The sequence below is a fragment of the Pelodiscus sinensis genome, chromosome 4 (assembly GCF_052426305.1).
Source record: "Pelodiscus sinensis isolate ZL-2025 chromosome 4, ASM5242630v1, whole genome shotgun sequence".
Classification (NCBI taxonomy): domain Eukaryota; kingdom Metazoa; phylum Chordata; order Testudines; family Trionychidae; genus Pelodiscus; species Pelodiscus sinensis.
Genome location: NC_143055.1, coordinates 107,516,409 through 107,543,677, shown reverse-complemented (window position 1 = coordinate 107,543,677; position 27,269 = coordinate 107,516,409). Strand labels below are relative to the sequence as shown.

Below are 27,269 nucleotides of genomic sequence, written 5' to 3'. Positions count from 1 at the left end.
TTCAGCTGCATTTGGCTTTAGAACTGGTGAAGTCATCTGTATAAAATGATAGGTACATAAGAAACAAACTAATTTTCAGATGGGAAACTTCACATATATTCTGATTAGGCAGTGGCCTTAATGCTATTCGTATTCAAAGATAAAAAAACAACAGCGATAACAATTAATTAGTTTTCATATAATGCTTTTCTTCAGCAGATCTCTATTAATGGTTGCTATGGCATCCCAGGAAATGTACGTGTCATTCCATTTGATAACAAAAGTATAGAGGAGCTAATTAAAAATTGGAAAATATACTCTTGAAACTAAATTATGGGTCATATCCTCAGCTGATGTAAATTGGTATAGCTTCAGGTAAATCCATGGAGAAGTGTGGGTTTTTACCAGCTGAAGATCTTGCTCAGTGATGACATAATTCTACCATTTAATTTGCATTATGACTTCACCATTTCAAGTTTGGTTCCTTTTCTGCGTCAGTTGAGGTTCCCTGATGTTTGCAAAATTTCCCCTTGAATGAAGAGTTGATGTTTCTGTGCACAGATATGCCTCTATTTATGCCACACAATTTTTGAATGAAAGACTCAAAATTTCTAGAACAAAACAATAGTTTCCGAATATAAAGGGTGATGTGCAAAAAAACCTGTTCTCTTAAAACTTGTATTAGAGCATAGTAAATATACCAACAACAATTTTCCACTGTTCCTTCATGATTTCATATATATGGCTCGAAGTTTCTGTCTGGCAGAGAAAGATATTAATTCTTTCTTGGGGTCCCAAGTGGATAAAGTAAAAATATGTACTACATTTTAAAAAAAGCTTTCAAAATCAGTTAAATGTTAATATATATCATACATCATTAACTGATCTCCCACTGGGTTTATTGGTCCATGAGGCTAACAGCGTGAGTGAATTACTGGCAGATCACATAGGAAGGATATAGGGTGAATTCAGCCTGAAGGAAGGGCAAAAGAAGGGACAGCACTGACCAGAGGAACTGGGGCTGAAAGCCACAGGACAGCAGGTTGGAGGACTGGTAAGTGTGGACTAATGATGAAAGGGGAAGTAAGGAACATTAAAGAATTGGAAAGGGAGACACCAGAAGGATGGGCAGGATGTCAAACACATGTGTATGTGGGGACGATGGGGGTGCATCAACAGGAGGAGGATGTAAGGAGATGTGCTTTTTTCTGCTTTCATGAACTTACTCCTCCATAACAGGTTAAGAAAGAAAGAACAAACGAATGAACACAGGAAGAAAAACAGAATGCAAGTGCACACTGATTTATGTTTCAACTGGTAGCACTGCAAGAACTCAGTGATAAATGGTGCAAAAGCTTGAACAAAAAAGGCTGCCTTCAGTAATGCCACTTCAAGATGGTAAAACCCCAAGATAAAGTCCAGGTACTGCAGAAAGCAGATTAGATAATTCAGTAGTGGTACTTTACCCTCTGAGTAAATACTGAGTAAATACTGAACAAATACTCCAGTCAGATGCTACATGTGCTGTGCCATACAAGGTGCAATTTTGGGGATGCGATTAGCACCAAGAACTGATCATCTGTGATCATAAAAACTATTATTACATTTTTCACAAGAAGAGAAGTTTGTCTGCCTGAAAGAATTGCAACATGCTGTCATCCAGGTTTGAGCTTGCTTTTCATCTTCATCATCATCTTCTTTTGGTGGGATAGAAATAATTTTTGCAGTAGGCAGAGATCATCTGACTTAAGTTTGTCATCTGTGCAGCCAGTAGCTTTAATCTTCAACAGCTTACTCATTTTGGAAATCTGTAGAAAATATCAGGTGAATAGAGTCCAACATGTTCATTATTTGCTCACTGGACCTTAAATATTCCACTGGAGACATTGTAGTACACCCATGTGACTACACACTATTTTATATTAATGTAATGGAAATGTACGGCATCTGTAGAGTACGTAATTGTTAAGCATATAACATATTGGACCTACAAGCCATGCAATATATTTGTACATCTGTTGCTCCTGCAAAAACCTTCATTTGCATTTTTATACATGCAAACTGATTTTGTTTTCTCATTTGCTGGCTTACACTCACACTTTGTGTAAAAAATGCATTTTGTAGAGCTCACCTATTGGTCACATCTTTGAAAATGTGGCCTAATACCTCAGAATCTTAAATAGTTATATGGTTTTTCTTTCCAAAATAGAGAGAGAATTATCCATTCTGAAAACCAACTACATTTTGTTAACTCACAGGGTATGTCTAGACTACGTGGCTCCGTCCATGAGGCATAACGGAGTGGTCAACAAAGGCTTCTGTTGTCAACTGCGGAGCATCCAGACTACCGCGCTGTGCCCGCAAACAGCTGATTGGCACAGCGCGGCGGCCATTTTTATGTAAATGAAGCGGCGATTATTTAAATTGCCACTTCATTTTCCTATGTCTAGTAAATTCATCTACATGGCTCCATCGACGGAGCCATGTAGTATAGACATACCCACAGTTACTAGAGATCCCTGAGATATATTTACAGATCCTTGAGATATATTTAAACCATACAAAGGCATACTAAAGTATATTATATTTTCATATAAGATGCCAAATTTAAACATGCAGATATCTGAGGTATAGGAAAATTGAAAAGAATGAAAAACCTATGACTGGCAATCTTACTAGCAGTAACATTAGAAACTCAAACAGCCACGTGGATATGCATTAGAGGAAGGAATAATTGTCTTAGAATTTATATGCTAACATGTTACGGCCAACTTTTAGCTCTAAAAGTTGCAAATTTCAGCCAACTTAATTCTAAACTAACCTCATCCAACATTTATATTGACTACACTGTTAGGATGACACACATATGGGCAATCAAGAAAACAGAAAAGGGAAGGAGAAAGAAAGAAACTGATTAGAATATGTTTACTTTTATTCAGTATTATATAGACAAAGCTGTGGGCAGCAACAAAGCGGCTGCAGCTCTCCACATGTCCCGGAAGGATTGGGCTGGGAAGAGGTGGGGCCTGGGGCAGAAGGGGGCGGGGCTAGGGCTTGCCTTCCCCAGCTGGCCTTTGACCCGACACCCATGGATTCACTCCTCAGGATTCCACCAAAATTTAAAATACTAGCGTTTTACAATGTCAGCTTTGATATCACTTTGTGAGTTTCATATAGTTTGATCTTTTTCTCCATATAAAAATTAATAGGTTTTGTTTTTCAAGATTTGGTGATGGTTTCTTATGAGAGAGGACTCCGGGATCAAAACCTGCATTTCTGAAAAAAACAACATGTAGGTCATGTCTTCTGGAAGAGGTGTCCAGCAAAAATGGATAAACACAAAGTTGTTGCTCCTAAGACTTAACTGGGGTGGGTTTGCACACCTAGACTTACAAAATGATGGAAACTAATTTAGCTATAACTACTCAAGAGAGAGATCTTGGAGTCATTGTGGATGGATCTCTGAAAACATCCATTCTATATGCAGTTAAAAAAGCAAACAATGTTAGGAATTGTTTAAAAGGAGAATAAGGCAGAGAATAACGTATTGCCTCTGTATAAATCCATAGTACACCCACATCTTGAATACTGTTTACAGATGTGGTAGCCTCATCTAAAAAAAGATATATTGGCATTGGAAAAGATTTAAAAAAGGGAAACAAAAATGATTAGCAGTTTGGAACAGGTCCCATATGGAGAGAGATTAAAAAGACTTGGACTTTTCAGTTTAGAAAAGAGGAAACTAAGAGAGGATACGATAGAGGTCTATAAAATCATGACTAGTTTGGAAAAAGTGAATAAGGAAAAGTTATTTATTTGTTCCTATAACATAAGAACGAGGGGTCGCCAAATGAAATTAATAGGTTGCAGGTTTAAAACAAACAAAAGGAAGTTTTTCATCATGCAGCGCACAGTCAACCTGTGCCGTGAACTCCTTGCCAAAGGATTTGTGAAGACCAGGATTTCAACAGGATTCAAAAAAGAACTAGATAAACCCATGGAGGTTAGGTGCATCAATGGCTATTAGCCAGGATGAGTAGGAATGGTGTCCCTAGCCTCTGTTTGTCAGAGGCTGGAAATGGATGACAGGAGAGGAATCACATGATGATTATCTGTTCTCTTCACTCCCTTTGGGACACCTGACATTGGCCACTGTTGGAAGTCAGGACACTGGGCGAGATGGACTTTTGGTCTGACCCATTATGGCTGTTCTTATGGTGATTATTGTACTGTAGTATGCAACATTTTGCATCCTAAAAGCAAAGGTCTGTATTTACCAACAGTACCCTCTGGCTGCTTTGCATTGCTTTAGGGATGCAAAACAGCTGTAAACTTAGCTTACTTGACTGTTAAGTCTGGCATCCAGCTGCTCTGTGTCACCAAAGTGGCACAAAGGAGTTGGCACAAACCACTGAACTTAACACAAAATACTTTAAGAAGGGTTTAAACACCCCAAATACAGACTGTAAAGTATTCATATAAAACAGTATACGAATATTAATATTTCAGTCCCAGGAGTTGAGGTTTCCTGTCGCTAACCGCAAATGAGAACTCATTAGTTTGCAACCAGAAATTCTAACTCCTGGTACAAAATGATCAGCAATTCCATTCCTTGTGCTCAGTTCTGAACAAGAGAATGAAATAATTGGGGACAACTCCTTGGGTATTAAAGATTGCTTACTGATCAGGACACCTGGGTGAATAAAAAATAGGTAGAGAGATGGCTAGTAAGTGGCAGGCCTTAAGTATTGGGGCTGTAAGGGGAAATATCCATACCAAGCATTTAACTTTGCTCATCATGGTGCAAAATAGCCTCACCCCAGCTAATCTAAAATTCAGAGGTGATTTGCTTTAGCCTAACTCCACAACTCAGCCCACCTCTGAATTTTCTCCCACCCTACACATATTCAAAGGGGAATTAGAGTTACTTCAGTCTCCGAAAATGTAGTATTACTTTCTTCATATATACAAAAAAGATAACTAGTTATATCCTGGACCTTTTACTCGTATTTGCTTTATGTTGGCCAGGATGGGTAGGAATGATGTCCCTAGCCTCTGTCAGAATTTGGAAATGGGTAACAGAGGAGGGACCATTTGATGTTTATCTGTTTTATTCATTCCCTCTGAGGCATTTGGCATTGGCCACTGTCTGAAGACAGGTTTCTGGGATAGATGGACCTTTGGTCTGACCCAGTATAGCCATTCTTATGTTACTATAATGTTCTTTTGTGCCTTCTGGTACTGCCATTTAACCTTTATTTGTGTTAGACCCAAGATGCCACAGGACTACACATTGTTTTTAAAGTTACAAACTCCATCTGAGACTTAAATATTCCTTTATCACTTCCTAACCTTAAAAATTTGTATCCTTGTTCCTTTTCTCTTAAAAACAGGTCTTTTAAGATGCTGCCAGGAAAGTGACCCTCCCACTTTTGATATCCTACCATTTTGGCCCAAATGGAAAAAATACCTTCCCAGTTCAAATGATACAATCAGTCAGGGCCACAGTATCTAGGGGTATGTCTACACTACCACCCTAGTTCGAACTAGGGTGGTAATGTAGGCAACCGGAGTTGCAAATGAAGCCCGGGATTTGAATTTCCTGGGCTTCATTTGCATAAAGCCGGGCGCCGCCATTTTTAAATATCCGCTAGTGCGGACTCCGTGCTGCGCTGCTACACGCGGCACGGACTATGTAGTTTGGACTAGGCTTCCTAGTCCGAACTACTATTACTCCTCATTTCACTGTCATAACACCATTCAAGTCAGTGGGCCCCTCATTTAACTGAAGAAAATTATTCCCAGGAATAACTTAAAAATTAAAAATGATTAAAACTTATTGTGTGTGGAAACACGAATCATTTGAAATTTACATATAAGAATTTAATATATCCATTGAGTTGTATGCACTGTGGCAGGGTCAGTCCCACTCCTGGGTCCCAGGCCCCTGTTCTACCCACTATCCCACACTTCAAGTTCCACTTGCCTCTTCTCAGTGTTTGGCCTTCTGTCGCTTGGCAAAACAAAGGGTGTTGGGGCCGATGCTCCTGGCTAGTAGGGGCTGAGTAAACAGTCCTCCTCAGCCACTGGCTGATGTTTCTGGACACCTAGGAGGAAGGAAACCTCCAAACACACCCTGTCAGAGCCCCTTACCGCTTTGGCAGTGCTGATGTTCTGCTCAGCTCCTTGCATTCTCCTAATTGTTAGTTCCAGTAAACATCCACTCTCCAAACTCCTTTTCCTCTACCTTCCCGCACAGGGAAGGTTTTTAAAGAGGTCCAGAGGCAGCCTGACACCAGCTCACCTGGCCTTTAATTGATTTATAGCTGCCCTACCTCAGCAGCTCTGAATTAGCAAGGGCAGTTGCCGGGGTTTTTTTCCCCCCCCAGAGCTGCCTTTCTCCCCTTCTCTCAAGCCCTATAACCAGCCCTGTCACAGGTCACATAAATAATGTTTAAAAAGTCACTGTGCTCACTGTAGGCCCTATATATATATATATACACACACACACAAATTGTGTCTATATTCTGCGGTTACATTTTAGTTCCAAACTGTCCTTACTTGAATAGGCCTGAATAACGCTCATTAATGGTAAGAGAAGTTATGCAAGAAAACTGAAGGAAAATGTGGGTGAAGATTTTATTTTGAGAACCATTGTGATGAAACCTCTGCCTTAATAACTATGTAAGAAGTAACACAATACAGTGTGTGACTGTTGTGAGAAACCATGCTGTGGGTGAGCACAGGCACACAGTCTGCCAGGACCTGCTGTCATCTCATTATCTCCAAACAGTGATATTCCACTTGGATGCCCGCAAGACGGACTGTTTGTGAGAGGAAAGAGTTAGCAAAGCTGAATAGTTTCATGCTGTGCATGGCAGTTGTTGGTCCAGAATTGCAAAGGTTGGAATCTTAGTTTCCCCATTCTAATAATGCTTCTCACCTCTGTGGGAAGATATCAAAGCACTTTGCCAACATTAGGGCTTATGAGGTAGGTGTCCCTATTCCCACTACAAAAGTGCAGAGTCTGATCCTGTAGCATTTATTCACATGAGTAATCCCACTGAACCTAACATTTGGAATAGTTGGCTTCATCTCTGGGTAGGGATGTAAAATCCCGTTTCATTAATTAACCTGCTAATTGTTAATTTTACCGGTTAATCGATTAAACGGGGATGAGCAGCTAGTAGGGAGCTTCTCCAGCTCCCAACAGTTAACCAATTAACTATTAACATTCCAATCTCTGGGCACTACCAGTGGCAAAGATGGTGCAGGCACCTTGCACTGATGCAAATCTCACCCAGGTAGACTTTACCTCTGGTGATCCTGTGCCAAGGTCTGTACTAGAAGACATTTACAGAGCTTGAGTGAATCTGGTCCACAGTGCATTAATGAGAGCCTATAAAATGGTATTAATACAAATGTAAATGAAACCCACAGCTATTATGCACATTATAATCAATGGGCAATCAAGAAAACAGAAGAGGGAAGGAGCAAGAAAGAAACTGATTAGAATATTCAGTGGTACTCTTTTTTCTTTAATCATTATCTTAAAATAAACAAGCTACAGGCTTTTCTTTGCCTGCCTGCTCCCAGCTCCCAGGGCATTTCTTTGCCTCCCTGCTCCCAGGGCATTTCACAGCCTAGACATTTCTTAGGTTATCGGCTTCTATGCATATATGACTATTGCCATTCAAAATAACTGGAACTTTTTCAAGGTATAATAACACAATTTCTGCTGAAAACTTCATAAATTCAGACTATAAGCGATCAGATTTGTGTCCAATTCTGGATCCTGCTACCAAGGGCTTCTAGATATTCACAAATCCAAAAGGCCCATGGGCTGTGATTTTATCAGCTCTTATAAGGAAATAGGTTGGATCTGACTAGCACTGTGAGAGGAGACCTCAAAGGACAGAAAAGAGTGAATGGATCACATATTTTGTGCATGCTGGCCAGCAAACACTCTTTCACCTGCTCACTGGTTTAAGTGGGGGTTAGAAGTGATGGTATTTATTTTATTTCAGATTTAATAGGTTTTATTTTCTTGATGCAGCAGAACAAACCTATTTCCAGATCACTATATTCATAAAAATGCCTCTCCTTGACTATTGAATTAAGGGCCAGATTCTTCCATATATTGGAGAAGAAGCGCACAAGAAGAACATCTTGTGAGTTTCGGTATGCAACATTTCCTCTTTTATTGTTCTTGAAAAGATGCCAGCACTCTTACCACAGAGCCAAGACAGAGTTGGGGTTGTTAAAGAAGTGGGCAAGATACAACAATTAAGCTCTGTACAGAGGGCAGACATGGGACTCCTTGGGAGCAGGGTATAGCTCAGCTGGCTCTTTCCCTCCTGTTGTGCAATCAACTGCCTTGGTTTCTCTCAGAGGAAAGAAGAGTCAGTCTGTTGTGCATAGGAGAGATCTGTCCTTCTATGTCTCATCATAAAGGAGAATCCATACACCTTTCTCACTAAAAAGGGTTAAACAAATTCATAGGACTTTTTGGAGTTACCACCATTGATGAGAACATAAATGTACTCCTTACAACTGTTTAGTAAACTAGAAACAGAAGAAAGGTACTTACCGTCAACCCTTGTTCACCTGGTTTTCCTGGCTCTCCCTTTAAAAATAAATTGGACTTATATCAATAATGTTATTTATATCCATTCCCTACTTAGTAGCATTAAAATGTCTATTAAGTACTGTACACTGAAATACCTACTGTAACACATGACAGCTGCAAAAATATCTAATATCTCTGGACCCGAAATAAACTATAAGAAAAGACTGTCATGTTACATACACCTGAATTATACCTAAATGCTTCAGTGTTTGTTAAAAGTGATGCATTGACTGCCCTTGAAAATGAAGGCATTTTTCCACAGAGAAGGTATAGAGGAATTTAAGTGTAAGGTAGGCTGTCCCACTATGGCTTGAAAGGACCTTAAAGATAAGAAAATCAATCAATCCCCATGCCTACTCATTCTTTGGCCTCTCTGCTGAAACTACAAACAAAGTTTGCCAACTAGTGTAACTGAAGTTAATAGGATCTTGACTGAGTAAAAACTGGATAAGAGATTTGGCCCAGTGTCTGACTGTGGTGCTCATTTTGCTGCACTAGTCCAAAAGAAAGTGAATTTGTTCACCTTCATGACATGCTACATGTCTGAATACTGAAAAACAGTGTTTCCAAATATTCATTCTAATTCCAAACAACTGTTCAGTTCAACCATGTTTGTACTACTCTGTTCACTTTGGAAATCATGTGAACGCACTTTTATTCATACGACTGATTGGGGAATGGCTAGTTATTGTCATGAAAACAAAAGTATTCATAGAAGAAAAGGAATACTTGTGTTCATTCTTCTCTTTATTTAAAAAGTTTCAGTCCAATCACAGAGCAGAAAATAATATGATGTCCCTTAAGTGACCAATTATTCATTTATAGTAAATCAAGTTGTATATAGCCAGACTGAACAGCAGTGAAAAAACACAAAGACTGAATCTTGTTTGTTTGAAATGTCTGGCAAATGGCCACAAATAACACATTTGCAGTGACCACAGTCAGTTTGCAAATGCTTCACACACACAAAAAGAACTAAATCATAATACACATTATATGCAACAAGTAAAGTACATCCAGTTGCATATTTCCTGCAGCAAAGTAGTGGGAAGAGAGGGGAGGGAAATAATAGTAATTAGTGTTTTTAGAGAATTTTGATATGGTCATTGGTGCTATTTGTTCCCAAATGTTGTGATCTGCATATGCATGCACTTAAAAGCCTTTAGATATGCACATCCTTTAAAGCTATGTAAATAAACAAATAAACATTATAATCTGTCCTTTGTGGTCTGAAGTCAAACTTATTGCAGGACCATTATGATTCTTGATGACCCCTACTGTATAAAGAAGATGCATTTTTCCCTGCTATGTTAAACACTACTGCTCCCCTTGCTTGAGAAGCAAAAATCAAGCCACATTATCATCAGTCTTGCTTTCTTTTCATCAGTGCCAACCTCAGCCTCTTGTGCGTGATCCAGAGAAAATTACACTGTTGGGGTCAGACAGCTGATTCAGATTTCACTTACACAACTGTAATTCAGGAGTATCTCCACTATGTGAGTGGAGTTTTACTGCTGTAAGGGATATCAGAAAGAAGTCCAAAGTTTTTTTTGACAATGCAGGGATGGTGCATCTCTGCAGAAGTGAGTGGGTGGCTGAGATGAACCTTAAAGAATGGAAAATAGCAGATGTATATGACCTTTCAGTGTTCTTTTAACCAAAGATTTTTCAAGGCAATTCTTGAAAGGCTTTTTGGACTCAGATATCTAAATTCCATGTCTTGTTGGGTTTTCCCAAGAAGTTTTAACAGAACTGAGCTATTATTGTTATGTTATGTTCTATAATTTTATATAGTTAATATAACGTAGGATGAGGCATTCAGAATGAGATCAGAGCATGAGATTGGATGTATTTTCCTTTTGGTTTTTACTTAAAAAGGACTCTGTAGGAAAGGTTTATGTCTTCCTGCCCTGGCCTCACATATGGAACCATGAATTTTCCTTCACAATGTTGATTTTATGTCCCTTTGGACTATGAATATGAAAAAGGGGGGCAGGCTCCTTAAAAAAACCTAAGGACTTTAGTAGGTCACCCAAATATAAAACCATGAGCATTTCCAAGACTCGTTAAAAATAGGGCCAAGTGACTTTTGTATTTATGATTTAATTTAAAAAATGTTGTCAGATCTCCAGCAACAAAATGCCAAAAAAACGAAGACTCTTCCTCCCAAACAAATGATGACTGACTGAGAATAACACCACTGAAATATTTGGATCTTTCTGAGGAGCGGTAGGCTGCTCATCTCTGGAGTCTGGATGGCAGAATCAGGCTCTGAGAATAGTGCATAGAATTTATTAATCTATTTCCTCAAACTTCATTTGTTAAAAAAATCACCATCATCATTAGGGAACTAGAAATCAAACATATAATAACCTAGATCCAAATTTAGCTTTAAGAGTTTTAAGTGAGTGGTTGTGTTGAAACATCCTCTTCTTGTTTCCAGGGGGCTACCTAGCATTGTAATAATTAAAATATCAGGAAACAATTCAGAAAGGTCAGGGACCAGGGGGAAATAATTTCCCATGAGAATCATGAGATCTGGGTGCTTTTTCCTAGCCTGGTTATTTACTCACTGTGTGTTGCATTAAGCATATTATATAGCCTTCCTATGGCTCAGTTTCCCCATTGATAAAATGTGAATAATAATATTTCCCACCTCACAGGCGTGTTTGTGAGGCTAAATGTATTCATGCTTGTAAAGAACTCATACACCCTAGTGATGACACTATATCCTCTAGGCTAACTCACCGGTACGCCAGGCATCCCTCGGGGGCCATCCTTGCCAGTGTCTCCTGGAGGACCTCTGGGTCCTGGTGGTCCTGGAGGACCAGGGGGTCCAGCTTGTCCTTGGTCACCCTGAACAGGAGTCAACAAAATCATCATCAGAAGTTTATCTTCAGATGTATAAAGCCTCACAAAAAGACACCAACTGACCTGCAACAAGTTCCTAATGGGCTGAAATAGCTGCTATGAGCAGGATGCTTACTTTGATCCTGGAAGGAGACAGTCTTTAAGCAGCATCTTCATTTCTTATGGCAGAGACTGCACTTAGCCTCAGAAGACTACTGTGCTGCACCTGTATGGTGCAACCAGCCAATATAGTCACAAGTGTGAGGCTCAGCTTCCGAACAATAGCAGGATTTATAGCATATGTTTAGCATAGCCTGGCAAAACTCTCTTCACCCCGTTTTCCAAAGCAAGTAATTGATTTGGAAGAGCAGGAATGATTTTCACTTTGGGATCATCATCATGATCACAGATTCACAGCAAAGACTGAGTGAGTAGGTTTGTCTGAGAGTTGTTCCTTTTTCAAAGTAATTTTGCAAAGCTCAACGATTGAGTACTGATGGAGTTCTAAAAGGATGGTGAAATATAATTGCTTTGCTGAAAAGCTGGGTATAATATTTTATCTGTTTTCAGTAGCTGTTTGATAGTGATAAGCAAGTGTCTACTTTTATGATTTGGATAGATTTATTTTGTAATAGCTGAATTTACCGATTGCCAAAACACATTTCTTTCCTATTAAAAACAGTATTTTTATTCATTTTCCAGAACACAGCTGCCAGCTCCTGTAAGAAGCCTCATTGGCTGAACATTAAATATGAAGCTTTTAGCGAAGCTTTGTGTAATTTTCCACTGCTATTCTACACATATACATTTAATAAAAAATGGTTTATTTCCATGATATTTTTCAAATTAATTACCCACTAAAATAGGCCATTTGACAAAAAAAGTATAGTATAGAGTAATAATCAAATGCAAAGAAGAACCAGAGTCCAGTGAGATTAAGCACTACCTTAATGAGGCGGCGTTTAATGAGCTGCTGATCAGCAGAGAGAAACCCATGATTGATTTTAGGAAACACCATCTGATCAGGCAGGTGAGGTCAAAGGTTGAAGTTCAGAGATGAGAGAGTTGAAGAATAGACATCAGAAGGCCCCAAGAAAGAAATAAAGATATATACATTAGATTTATAATAGCTAATATAGTATAAACTGGTGCTTGTGTCTGATAAAATCTGTGCCTTTTCTTTATAAAGGATTTAACATAGAGATTGACTAGATAAAAGATAAAAGCTTTGTTACTTATGGATTAATTAAAGGTAACATAACACAAGATTTCTTCCTAGCAATTCTTTTAGGTATCTCTGAGTTCACCAACATTTTATAATCTTGGGGGTATAAAATCAGCATATTTTTATATCCTGGTCCTTTAGCAAAGATTCCATAGACAAAGCACCAATTCAATTTTCAATCAGATTTTCCAACCAGCATACTGTGCCATGAAGAATGGTGCCATTTTAATGATATCTGAAATCCAGGCATACTTAGCTTGCTTAAACCCTTCCTGCTTAATTTATACATTTTTCAAAGTGCATCTGCAAGGGTACAGCTTAAATTACTGGTGCATGACACATAAACAGATAATTGAATCTGTCTATGCTCATTAGGTGCCTGATGTATAGTAATTTGACATTTTCCATACTCCCGTATGTCTTCATAAAACACAATTATAATAAAACTTCATCTAACCACCAAAATGCCCTTCAAGAGTATGGGTGATATGGATGCTAGTGTAGATAATAACACACACAGAGCTGGATTCTAATCTCATTCACACTGTATTTCAGGAGTAATTCCATTGGAGGTAAGTGGAATTACAGCATGAAACCTGTGTGGGGTGAAAGCAGAATTAGGCCCTTAGTTAGTAAGATGGGCTAATCAGTATCTCATGGCAAAAATAACTATTCATGGGCACTGTTATGCTGATAGGGAAACCTGACTGAACAGGTACATGTCAGCCACAAACCTTGACGGTGAGGATCTGATTACTGTGCAGAGCAGCAACTGTGGGGAAGCCTGGCAGACCCTAGGGACACAACATAACATGGGACCAAAACAACACGACACAAAACAGCACACAGACAATTTACTAATGGACAAACAGAACAAACGCTGTGTTTAGTACGCCCCACTGCCTATCAACAGCTCGACAGCTTTGTCATATGGGAAACAGAACTAGGCGCGAACAGTATATCAGAGATTTGTTTGGTTATATTGCATAAAGAATATAAAGGAATATTAAAGGAAAAAGCCACTCAGCAGTGTCAAATGTTATTATGGATAATTATAAACATTTGACATCTGTTACGCTACAGTTGGCTGAGGTATAAGCCATTTTCAAACAATATATATGTAATAGTACTTATAGAGAGGTACGTGTACAAAGCTCTGCCTCGAGATCACTGAGGAACCTGAAAGACTGAGAGCAGATCCTGATATGACTTTGAATTATTATACCTATAATACTCTGTTTATCATATGACATTCAGTACATAAACTGATACTATATATAAACAACAATACACATTGAACAATGGTCTACTGCTAGATCAGGAGTAGTCAGATGGCCACGTTCAACATTCTCAACATAGACAGCAGTATCATCACCTCTAGTTCAAAATTCTCCTCTCAGATCCCCCATGGTGATTTCACACATTCTACTCTTCCTGCATGTGCAGGACTCCCATTGTATTGATGAAGGAAGAGGAGAATAGCCGAGTTGGAACCAGCTGAGAGGATAAGAAAGGTGAATTTTGCATCCAATATCCACCTTTCTAACATATCATTGGAGGGTGGGACTTAGACCTGTTAAAGGGAAAAGGCTTCTCTCTCTTCCACAGCTGATCAGTATATTTTTCCTGTAGCACAGTATGTTATCTAAAATATCTCGGGACACTTCTGGCCTGACAGAGGCTTTATGCTGCAGCAGCATTTTTTAAACCATTACAAGTAGCTGAAACCTCTTCTGTCCTCCCTTTCCTTTTTGATCAGAGGGATTTTAGATTTTTCTTTACAAATAAAGTCCAATGGTACATTTAAATCACATCTTAAAATTTGGGTAGTGACTCTCCTCTCACTTTTGTTTTATACTGAGTCACCTCTGCTGACTTCAGTAGAGTTATTCCTTATTACACCAGTGAAGTGAGCAGAGACTCTGATCCTAGAAATGAACTGCAATGACAAAAACCAAACTGTATTGGCCTTGCTATTTCTGCTACGTTTAAGGTGTATAATTTTTGAAAGAATTGCATTGTCCCCCTTTTATGTTTTTTAAACAAGCTAAAAACATCTAAACACACACTGCTACCAAACACAGGAATGATGCATAATTTGGAAAACAGATGTATTTAATTGGTGTTTGTCTTATTATGGAATATGAGTTTTAAAAGTTATTAGATGGTAACATGCCAGAATCTTTACATCTGTGACTCATTAGCCATACTGTGCACATGGTCCATTCCTTTCCTTGACAAAATACAATCCTTAGGTAATGAAAACAGGTACGAACAAAAAACCAACAAAAGAGCTAAAACCTAAACAACAGTGATACACACTAAATCTTGTTTATTTTAAAAAAAAAGGATTAATTGAAAATATTTTAATGGCTTCATTTCCACTTCGTAGGCTCTACAATTACAACATGATAATACATGATGTTTTTGTTAGCTCTGCATATAACAGGTTTGAAATTTGGCAATTTAAAAATATTAATGGACACTTGGATCAATATTGATTTATTCCCTTCTGAACATGAACCAGACCTGTGGAAGAAAAGGAAAAGGAGATTTTGCTCAGAAAAGGTGCGCTACAGCTCAACTCAAAAGCTCTGAAAGGCTCAAGCTTGTGAATTTTTTGTGCATCCCTCTACAAAATGTTTATATGCACAGACACCACTGGCATACTCAACCCCTCTGAAGCTACCAAAACAAAATAATGAGCAGTTATCAATATTGCAGCTATTTATATGTATTGCAGATATTTGTATGTACAAATATATTAGGGCAAGAGAGAAACCCTCTTTCTAATATTATTTTACAAGTGGATTCTGATTTGCTCTTCGGAAGATGTGCAATAGTAAGGAAAGACATTGCTACATAAAAGCCAGACCATGCACTCAGGGTAACATAGACTACTACTGTATTCCCATATGGGCACAAGGTGCTCCAGAAGGGGTTAGAGAGGAGTCAGGATAATGATTCCCCTCCCCCCCCCACACACACATAAAACCTTCTGGAGCTAGGCAGGCATACTTAGATGTTAAGTAGAACATTGTGAAGGTGAAAGGAAACAGGTACATAGGGTCTGCATGCCTGGGAACTTGAAGAGGCATTTTGCCTTCTGGGGTTCAGATGGTGCTGTTGCACAATGAGTCACTCAAAATTAAAGGACACAGAAGATCTATCTTCTGCAAAATGAATTCTCCTCCTTCTGTTCTCCCTCTCTGATACAGTATTTAGATCTGGGGTTTTTTCTAACTGGAGATGTTGCCAGGGATGGATTCAAAGTTGCTCAGTGGTGGATTATTTCATTTATTTTGTCTGAGTTTTAAAACACACATAATAAGAGCACTCATCTCTCACTCTGCATTCCCCTTCCAATAATTAGGGCACCACAATAAGCAACAACTACACTGGACCACTAAGGTTCATCGACAATACAGCCTGAATTCATTCCCATTCCAGAACTCCATTAGCTCACAACATCCAGATATGCACAGTCAGATTCTCATTGATCCCCCTCCACAAACATCTAAGTAGAACCATGAAATTTGGAGCATGGCCACCGGTATGGCAACACATAGGGCCCTGCTTACCAAGCTGGACACTTATCATGACTGTACATTCCTACATGACGCCTCTGGAGGAAACTGATGAATATTAAAATTCCCTGTTACATCCATCATACTGCAGTCTAACTTCTTCAATGGAGGAATTCCCCCAGCAGTCCCAGAACACACTCTGGTGGGAACACAATACACTGTGCTCAGGGTGGCAGTCTTCATAAGGCCACAACTTCTTTCAGGTATTTAAAAGACCTCCATTGTAATTTTACTGCTGTTTTTTAAATGCAGTAGCTTTATGAAGTCATTATTACTAGCTTTATATAATGCTGCATATGCTATATGCTGACTGTTGGATTTGCTCTTTATGGTGAATGTGAGAAAGTCCTTATTAGACAGACAAGGTGGGTGAGGTAATATCTTTTATTGGAACAACTTCCGCTGGTGAAAGAGACAAGCTTTTAAGCTCTTCTTCAGGGGACCTGAAGGAAGTTTGAAAGCTTGCCTCTCACCAACAGAAGTTGGTCCAATTAAAGATATTACCTCACCCACCTTGTCTTGTTACTATCCTGGGACCTAACACATCTAAAACACTGCCTAGAAAGTCTTCCTTAGGTTTTTCCTTCTGACCTGTCAATAAACCCTTGCTGCACAAGCTTACATGTTCCTGTGAAGACATGGTAAATGAGACAGGAATTACCACCTGCTGCACACTTGCACTTCCTAAGTTACAGCCAGCTGCTGCTATTTCACATCAAATCACACAGGCTTCAGGCCAGAATGATTTTGACACTTTTTATGGCTGACTTCCCTCCTCCATCCGCCACCTTAAGTTCTAATTAATCCCTCAGACCAAGTGCCAGTCCTGCAGCTAATTATTTTACCTGCCCTGGGGAATACAGTGTCCTGTATCTCTCTGTACTGTGCCATGGACTCACAGCGGGAACTCTTTTATACAATCCCTTTCATCACAACTGCTGTTTTCTCCATCACCAGAAGTCTGCTAACTTATACAAGGCTTTGCACTGAATGACAAGGATTGTAGGGTATTTTCACACACAAAGTAATACATCACTAAGCTTTAATGTTAATGTATTATGCCACTGTTAAAAGTTATGTCAACTCAATAAAACCCTGATAGTTAGCAACAAGCATAAACTAATTCTGACTGGAATAGGATCATTGCAAAAACATTATTTTCTATGATCAGTAGACTTTCATACCAGACTATGATTGACCTACTTTGTTTTTAGCATGAAAGGTATTCCAAATAACACAATCACCTCTCCAGAAATAACTCAGTGACAAGTATATTTTAAGTGAGAGCATAAGAATGTAAACTGCAGTTTAGTTGCCTGCATAGTATATATTCCACAGTCAGGTATAACATGAGTTTCAGTGGACAATTTCAACCTGAACTACATGGCTATTCTGTCTAAAGACAATGTCTCAGAGCAAACGCAGCTCCAACTGAAAGAATCCCACTGACTCATCAGTGGATGTCTCCCCCCTGACACTGCTCAAAATGTGCTCATTTCCTTTCTGTTCATTTCAGACACATGCCAGAAAAGATAAATGGCACAACTGCATTTAGAGTACTTATTAGAGCTGGGTGAAATATTCACAATGAGTTTCATTGGATCAAATTTGTCTCTCAAGTGTGTAATTCTTCATGGTAATTGAAACCATGTTACACAACATTCTGAGGTGAAAATTTGTGCATAATATTTTTCGTCACCTTGAGACTAGCCTGTGTGGGTTTGTGCATGCAGCGGAGAAAGCCTTCCTTACACCTGCCCTCCTTGCACCACTGGCAAGGAGCTTACTAAAGACGTTGCCCCCAACCATTAGACCAGTCATGCTAGCATTCTAATAGAGAGGCAAGTACACTCAATACTTTCTCAGAATGTTACAGCTGCAGCTACCCTCTCCCATGGCACCCCAGATCCATGACTCAAAAGGCATAGTCTGGTTCTGGGTGGTTGAATTTTGAAAAAAAGAGATGCCCCAAGCCCACATTTTTAATGGATAAAACATAGGATGGAAAGCCAGGAGAATTTGAGTTTGGTTCTTACCTCTTCTACTGCTTGTGTTCACTGCATGATTTTACAGCCACATAAAATCAGCGTAGAAGAGACGAAGTGGAACTACAATGGCATAAACCTGGGGTAGCACAGTAAATAACCAGGTCTCTTTATGCAGATGGTAAGTATCTCTGATCCCATTTACAGATAGGGGAATTCAGACCCAGAGAAATTAAATTATTTGTCCAAAGTTGTAGATTGCACAGTAAGTTACCATTAGAACCAGGACAGACCCTCACCTCTCTGCTGTTAAGAGCAAGGGTCTCTCAGATAAGCCATTGAAACTTTCTATGCCTCAAGTATTGCCACCTAACAAATATACTAAAGGTAGTTTGAGTTAAACCTTTATTTACATATAACAAAAGAATGTAAAGATTAAGGGCTTGACTTCATAGGAAGCTATACCACTACATAGTAAGGTGGGAGTTTAAATTGTTATAGTAGACACATTTATTTGGAACAAGCATGGCTTTTTCTGGTTTAGTCTAAAGTACTTTCTTAGGGTACGTCTAGACTACAGGCTTTTGTCGACAGAAGTTTTGTTGACAGATACTGTCGACAAAACTTCTGTCGACAAAGAGCGTCTACACTACATTCAGTTCTGTCGACAAAGCAAGCTGCTTTGTCGACATGGTAGTGTAGACGCAAAGGACAGTTTATATGCAATAACACCTTCTGTCAACAGAAAGAAACTCTGTCGACAGAAGGTGTTATGCCTCGTAAAATGAGGTTTACCAGCGTCGACAAAACCACTGAGTTCTGTCGACGTTATGTCGACAGAACTCAGCGGTAGTGTAGATGCAGGTATTGTTTTGTCGACAAAAGTTCACTTTTGTCGACAACACTCTGTAGTCTAGACACACCCATAGAGACATAACCTACACCAGAAAAGAGCACTCTTCTGTAATACAAACGTCCATATGGAAAGTGGATATGGGTGACAGAAGAGTGATCCTGTGATGGTTGTGTTCCCTCCTGCTGGGGCATCTAGTATTTCTTACCTGTCCCCAAGCTGCTTCAGTGCCAGAGGACTGGGGTTGTCCTCTCTCCCCACGCAGCCTGCACACTGAACCCATCATTCCAGTTCCACCACAGAGCAATGATTTAAATGAAAAAGCATAGAATCATAGAATGCTAGAACTGGAAAGAATCTCAGCAGATCATCAAGTCCAGTCCTCTGCCCTCACAGCAGCACCAAACACTGTCTAGATCATCCCTGATAGATGTCTATCCAACCTGCTCTTAAATATCTCCAGTGATGGAGGTTCCACAAACTTAGTAGGCAATTTATTCCAGTGTTTAACCACCCTGACACTCAGGAAGTTTTTCCTAATGTCTAACGTAAACCTCCCTTGCTGCAATTTAAGCCCATTTTTTCTTGTCCCATCATCAGAGGCCAAGGAGAACAATTTTTCTCCTTCCTCATTGTAACACACTTGTAGATACTTGAAAACTGCTATCATATCCCCTCTCAGTCTTCTCTTTTCTAAACTAAAGTAGCCCAATCTTGAAAAATCTGCTGCTGTACTTGAGTATAAACATGCAGCAGTGGGTTTTCCAAAGACACTGTTAGGGATACTGTATATCTCAGATTAGAATCATGTCCCCTCTCAGTCTTCTCTTTTCTAAATTAAACAAGCACAATTCTTTCAGTCTTCCCTCAGAGGTCATATTTTTTAGAACTTTAATAATTTTTGTTGCTCTTCTCTCGACCTTCTCCAATTTCTCCACATCTTTCTTGAAATGTGGTGCCCAGAACTTGATACAATACTCCAGTTTAGGCTAATCAGTGCAAAGCAGAGTGGAAGAATGACTTCTCGTGTCTTGCTCACAACACTCGTGTTAATGCTTCCCAGATTCAGGTTTGCTTTTTTTTTTTTTTTTTTTTTTTTGGCAACAGTGTCACACTGTTGACTCATGTTTTACTTGTCATCCACTATGACCCCTAAATCCCTTTCAGCAGTACTCCTTCTTAGACAATCACTTCCCATTCTGTATGGCTACGTCTAGACTAAATCCCTTTTTCGTAAAAGGGATGTAAATTAGACGTATCGCAATTGCTAATGAAGCGGGGATTTAAATCTCTCCCGCTTCGTTAGCATAAAAATGGCTGCCACTTTTTTTCGGCACGGAGCTTTGCTGGAGAAAAGCGCCAGAGTAGATGCTGATCTTTCAGAAAATAAAGCCTTTTCTGAAAGATCCCTTATCCCTCTTGAAATAAGGGATAAGGGATCTTTCGGAAAAGGCTTTATTTTCCGAAAGATCCGCGTCTAGACTGGTGCTTTTCTCCGGCAAAACTCCGTGCCGAAAAAAGTGGCAGCCATTTTTATGCTAACGAAGCGGGGGAGATTTAAATCTCCGCTTCATTAGCAATTGCGATACGTCTAATTTGCATCCCTTTTACGAGGAACGAGGAGTACAGATAGTTCGGAATGGCTACGTAGTTCGAAGTATCTAGCCCGTGCCGCGTGTAGCCGCGCGGCACGGGGTTCGCACTAGCCGGCTTTTAAAAATGGCGGCGCCAGCTTTATGCTAATGAAGCCCGGGAAATTCAAATCCCGGGCTTCATTAGCAAGTTCGGTATGCATACATTACCCCGCTAGTTCGAACTAGCGGGGTAGTGTAGACATACCCTTAGCTCCTTGAGTATTCTAGGATGCATTTCCTCAGGCCCTGGTGACCTGAAGACATCTAACTTTTCTAAGTAATTTTTAACTTGTTCTTTTAACTTCTAAACCTACCCCATTTTTACCAGCATTCCTTATGTTAGGCATCCTGTCACTCTCCTGCCACCAAAACAAATAAGTCATTAAGCACCTCTACCATTTCCAAGTTTTCTTGGAAAAACAAAACTTATTTGAGTTAAGGACCCAAGCAACATGGATAAATCCTCTGTTACTGTTTAAGTTAGAGTTGATAAGAATGGTGCATTAGAGCATAAACTAGTTGCACAAGGGATTCAGAAAAAATGGCCACATCAGAGCACTAATGTTTACACATTTTGGAATGTTTCCATGATTGCCTCAAAAACAGGGTGCTGGCCACTGCCTGAAACAGGACCCCGGATTAGATGAACAAAGAGTTAGATACAGTATGGAAATCCCTATTTTGGGAGCTGAGTCTGTTTGGACTCAAATAAACATCATCACTTCATTCAGAAGGGAGAGGAATCAGGCTTCTGACCAGAAATACATTACAGGTGGTTTTGATGCAAGCTAAAAACTAGTGATTTATTCTTCATCTCTAATTATTATTTTCTGACCATCAGAGAGTAAATAATTGGAGTAGACTCTGCACCTAGTAAAGTCAACATGAGTTCACTGCTTCAGGCCATGTCTTCACATGCAGTACTGCAGCTTTTGGTGAAAACAGTCCATGCCAATGGGAGAGAGCTTTCCTGTAAGCAGTGCTGCAAGAGGAATCCATTTCTTACAGGTACATGGGGAAGAAGCTAACGGGGAGGGCATGTGACTCTCTATTTGCCTCCTTCCCATCCTGCCCCCAGTCTGGAGCCCCCGATGCTCTCCCTACCCTCCCTATGGATCTACCCTGCCTTACCAGGGTAAATGGTCTCTGTCCTCCTCCCTGCTAGACACTTCAGAACCGCAGCAGTGAAAGGAGCAGAATGCTGTCAGCTCCTCCACTGCGGCTCCACTGTCACTGCCCTTCCACACCGCTGCCTCTCCTGGAGTCTGTACAGCAGCTCTGCTGGAGGACAGGGCTGGAGGCAGTATAGCCATGTTGGAGGAACTACTGAATTCTGCTTTTTTCCCCTGCTGCCCCATTTCCCTTCTCTCTCCCCCCACCTGCCATTGGTGGGCCTGGTACTACTGCCTGTAAGCATAAAAAAACCACACCATGAGTGACATACAATATCTTGGCAGGAGAAGCTCTCCTGCCAACAGCACCGTGTACAGTAACGTTTTCGTCAGTGTAACTTAGTTGCTCCGGGAGGTGAAGCGTTCACATCCCTAAGTGAATTAAGTTTCATCCCTAAGCAAAGTAAGTTTTGCCAACATAGGCAGCAGTACTGTAGACATAGCCTTGCTTCGGTGTGAGTAGAATAGCCCCGAAGTGTTGTTTTTACTCTGCATTCACTGGAAACATATTAACTAAAGCTATTGTGCATGTATCAATCAATCAGGTTTATAAACAATCTGATTTTTTTCAAATACTCCTTCAATTGGCAAAATATGCTGATATCATTAGTTCCCATTAAATATGGAACACTCTATAAAAGCTCTTCTCTACCAGAGTCTGAAATGTAATAGGCAAAAACGTGATTTGATTTTAACATGCAATCAGGACACTTTTTAATTTTAATGAGCTTGCTGTCATCATGACAACTTTCATCCATACTGGAAGAAATTAGAATAATTTTCCCATACTCTAGTGCAGAATGATCTCTTGAGGTCCCTTCCAGTTCTAGTATTCTGTGATTCTAACCTGCAAAGCATCAATTGCAACACAGCTATTTCTTTTTCCTAAGCAATACATACAGCAGTAAATATGCAACAAATTCATTAAAAGCAAAGGCAAGGGTTAAGCAAATAAGAACACTGCATTACTATCTGGGCCTAACTGTTTTAACAGAGCAAAAGAATCTGTTTAATCATTCAAGTCAACAAAGGTTAAGATAATAAAATAAACTTCTGAATGCCTTCCTTTTCTGGAACTTAATCTCTGCTGCTGAAGACATTTTTAAGATGCTATCAGTTTTGTATAGACCCAGCTGTTGGAAAAATTCACTTGAACACACCACGAGGAGAAAATAATGTTAGGAAAGTTGTTATGTATGGCTCCTGGGTGGCTTGTTATTGCACCTAGCTCCCAAAACTAATTTAGAACCAGCTGCTGGCTTATGATTTTTAGTCCTGATAAACAATAAATCTCTCACGTATCAGAAGTGAATGACAGAAGCTGTTTATTATGTCATTTGTGGGAAGATGATAGCAGACTGATTAAGATACTGTGCTGATAGCTGATTAACCTCTGCACATTCGCCTCTTAAAGTCTATTTTCATTAATTAGGCTTCTACCTCTGCTTGGACAATAAATCCTTTGCTATCTAAAGAGAGCAATGTTCCTTAAGTAAAAATCATTATGAAATCTTCACAGGCTTTGCTAGGCTCTAATCCAATAGTTTTAAACTGAAGTGGAGCAGAGCCACTGGAATGGAGCAGTGGCTCAGTATCAGCACATATTCTAATAGCCCATGGGTTAACACACATCAATTTTAATTTTCCATGTCCTGGCTCACTACACAGCAATGTAGACCTCTACAAACGTGTTGTGAAACAGGCACCCTTTGCAAAATGGAAACTGATTCAGAAGAGCGAACAGTGAACCTCTTGCACTCAGAGAAATTCTAATTCTGCAGCTGATCAAAAATCTGGTTCAGTGAGAATTGTTTTAAATGAGTAACAAATTAATAAGAAGTGAGGTACAAATGTACAGAAAACAAACTTACTAAGACCAAACAGTTAAGGTAGATCAGACTTTCTAAAGTGCTCAATCCTGGCATATCTTTGGTCTCACTGGAGTGAATGAGGCAGGACAACGCTGAGCACTTTTGAAAAATCCAACTCTTCACAAATATTAGTCCTTAAAAAAAATACAACCTGAAAAAATACCCCAAACTCCATGAAAACTGTAAGTCTCTGAACCTCTTTTGCAATACCTCTTAGTTTGTACCTCTCAAATAGAGATGTGCTACACAGGGCCTTATTTTCAAACCAGTAAGTATGTATACCTTGTGCACTCTGTTGTGTGTGCAAAGAAAGTAAGGGGAACTTCTGCAACTCTGAAATACTGTATTTAATTCCCCTGTCCCAATAGTTTCAGAGTGATTTAAGCAAGCACCATCTTTAAATTTTTAAAATCACAACAGGAAAACTGACAAAGGGATGTGTCTAAGGGCGGTAAGCAAGATGTTCTTGTCACAGGCATAAGTGATGAAGAGAAGATGATGATCTGCATCTTCCTCTTCATTTCACTGGGGATTTTGCAAGCTTCAGAGTCTCATTTTGACCCTGGCAAATCTCCACTCTTTGGTTTCTTTTACTAATGAAAGTGCCTAAAAGAAGAAGGTGGCTGTAATAAAGGCTTAAGGGGCTCTTTTGAATTTTCAAAGACTTAAAATTGGCTTGAAGCAGTAAAACCTTCTCTATCAACAAGTTTCAAAAGCATCTGTGAAAAATGTCTTATAGAACAAAGAAACCGCAGGCTCCATATCTCTAAAAGCTGAGCTAGTTTCAAAGTGTCTGGGACTTTCAGGTACAATAACCAGTCTATTTGCAGGGGTTTTTGAATGTAAATGTTGATGTCATTCCAGTATCACTTCCAGGCAGAATGCTTTTGGGAAAAATAGAAACATCCGAGGGTCACCTACCACAATTATGCAAAACATACTGAAAAGTAACCAAGCAAGGAACAAGTGGGTGGTGCATGATGGATTTACACCAAGAACTTCTATTAAAAACATAGGCTACGTCTACACTGGCCCCTTCTCCAGAAGAGGCATGCTAATTTCGAACTTTGGAATAGGGAAATCCGCGGGGTATTTAAATATCCCCCGCGGGATTTAAATAAACAAGTCCGCCGCTTTTTTTCCAGCTTGGGGAAAAGCCGGAAAAGAGCGTCCAGACTGGCGTGATCCTCCGGAATAAAGCCCTTTTCCGGAGGATCTCTTATTCCTACTTGAAAAGTAGGAATAAGAGATCCTCCGGAAAAGGGCTTTATTCCGGAGGTTCGCACCAGTCTGGACGCTCTTTTCCGGCTTTTCCCCAAGCTGGAAAAAAAGCGGCGGACTTGTTTATTTAAATCCCGCGGGGGATATTTAAATCCCCCGCGGATTTCCCTATTCCAAAGTTCGAAATTAGCATGCCTCTTCCGGAGAAGGGGCCAGTGTAGACGTAGCCATAGTGTCTAATCCTCAGGCATAAATTGAGCATATGCATCCTGAAGACAGTAATCAGAAAAGATGACTATTACAGTATGAAAGGTAAAATAGTAAGATAGCCTCCTAACATTTACACTTGAAATACCTGAGGAAAAAGAAGGAAAGGCTACTGTAAAGAATATCCAAACTCATTCTGAGAAAGATAAAGAACATGAGAGAGGAGACTCTGTAAATTACTCAAAAATTTACAAACTTCTTAATGAAACCCTTCAATACAGTGTAAACCGATTTAGCCTCTGATGACGCATAATCAATACTACAGCATACTGTCTTCCCAACTCTGCATCTCCACTCCTAACTTGTTTTTACCATCCAGCTCTGCATCTCAGCCAGTCTCTCTGACATCTCCTGCAGGTTGTCTGTCAACTTAAACTTAACACATCTGCGGTTGAACTTGAATCTGATTCTTCTGTTCTTTCTATTTGCACTATGCTAGTCTAAAGTCTAGCTAGTCTTGTTAGCCTCAGGACTGAAGAGCTGCAGCAATGGCCACTTTCTCCTCCTTTTCTCATTCTGGATTTGTGCCAGACTGCAGAATCTGGGCCCTTTTCTCCACTCTCTTCAGTCCTCTCAATCCCAGTACGCTTTAACACCACCTCCATTCTCCGATGACCTGGGAGCCATCTTTGACTCTGCCCTCTATGCTGCCACACTCAAACATCTTTTCATTTTTTACTGAACAGAATTTTCCAGCACCAATGTTTTCTCTCTTTCCATCATGCTAGAGCTCTCATCCAGGCCCTGATGGCCTCTTGGTTTATTTAATTCCTACAATCCCTTTTTCCCTAGCCTCTCTCCAACCTGTTGTTCTGGCCATGATAACCTTCCTTTGAATTCCTCCATTGACAACTTCTCCACCACATCAAATTCAAGATCCTTGTACTCATCTTTTTAAGGCCTTCTAAACTCTGCCCTTCCATCCATTTCTCTTTTGGGCCTTACTAAGATGTTCCCTGACACTGTTGATTTTCTTAACAGGCTTGACTGCCAGGCTTGACTACCTGTATGTTCACTTGTCCCACCGGAATATATCCACTGTCTTCTGTGCTATACCTCATACAAACAAAGCCTCTCCAAAGTAGTATAGAGATGTTTCCTCTGCACTGCTCCAAATCCCTACTCATCGATTCACTTTCGCCAAGACGCCTTCAGCAAACAGCCAACTCAATGAGCTGGCCAGTGAGGATTTCTGAGATTTATTTCAGCTACTTCCATTTTATAATTTAAAAAAATCTTTAACTGATTCAGAAACATTGTGCATATTCTCAGTAACAATGTGCAGCTCTCACTGTTACTCTTGTCTTCCTTCCTCACTCCTGCCTTTCGTTTGTTTCCTCCTCTTGTTTGTCTTAAATTAGATATTAAGCTATTTGGACTGGAACTGCTGCTTTCTATGTGTTAGTACATCACCAAGCATTATGGGGCCTGAGTGGGGCTTCTAAGTACTATTGTCATCACAATAAAATGGGCAAGTAAATATGTTTTGACTTTAAAGGATTCTAACTCATAGTGTAATTAAAATATATTAGCTAATTGACAGAAAACGTGCCCTGGCACACACTGTCATGAGAAAATGCATAAACATGTAACTGAACTGAGCCGCTGCATCATTAGAACAATATGTCCAAGCATTTGTATAATGAAGAACAGATGTAAAGAGAATGAACTGGCACTACCAACATAACAATATGTTCACTATTGTATTCCTGCAATTAAAACGATCACAATAGTAAAAAACTAAAATAACCCTACAAAGAATGTGTGAAGTTTACATTACTCACTCTAAAATTTGCTCTATTTCTAACTGCTTGAAAAAATACTACGTTTAACAAACAATAGCATTGTTCTATGAAGTACATGTATGAAAGCACAAGAACTAGCCCATGCATGTGCCATGTTTTTATAATTCTCTAAATAATGGGCATTTTAAGAGAAAATACAGGACCACATATATTATAAACCCCTCCTGCCCTCATCATTGTGGGAGCCCATG

The 27,269-nt window shown here is 39.7% G+C and overlaps 1 protein-coding gene across 1 annotated transcript in view; it reads right to left on the bottom strand.

Moving 5' to 3' along the window:
* Positions 1–27,269, bottom strand: part of COL25A1 (collagen type XXV alpha 1 chain) — a 195,579-nt gene that overhangs the window by 110,363 nt on the left and 57,947 nt on the right. Inside the window, exons 6-8 of the mRNA XM_075929187.2 lie at positions 13,418–13,477; positions 11,357–11,464; positions 8,570–8,605 (exon numbers count right to left, since the gene is read on the bottom strand). Coding sequence (XP_075785302.1) covers positions 8,570–8,605; positions 11,357–11,464; positions 13,418–13,477 — 204 coding nt within the window. The remainder of the gene's footprint in view (positions 1–8,569; positions 8,606–11,356; positions 11,465–13,417; positions 13,478–27,269) is intronic.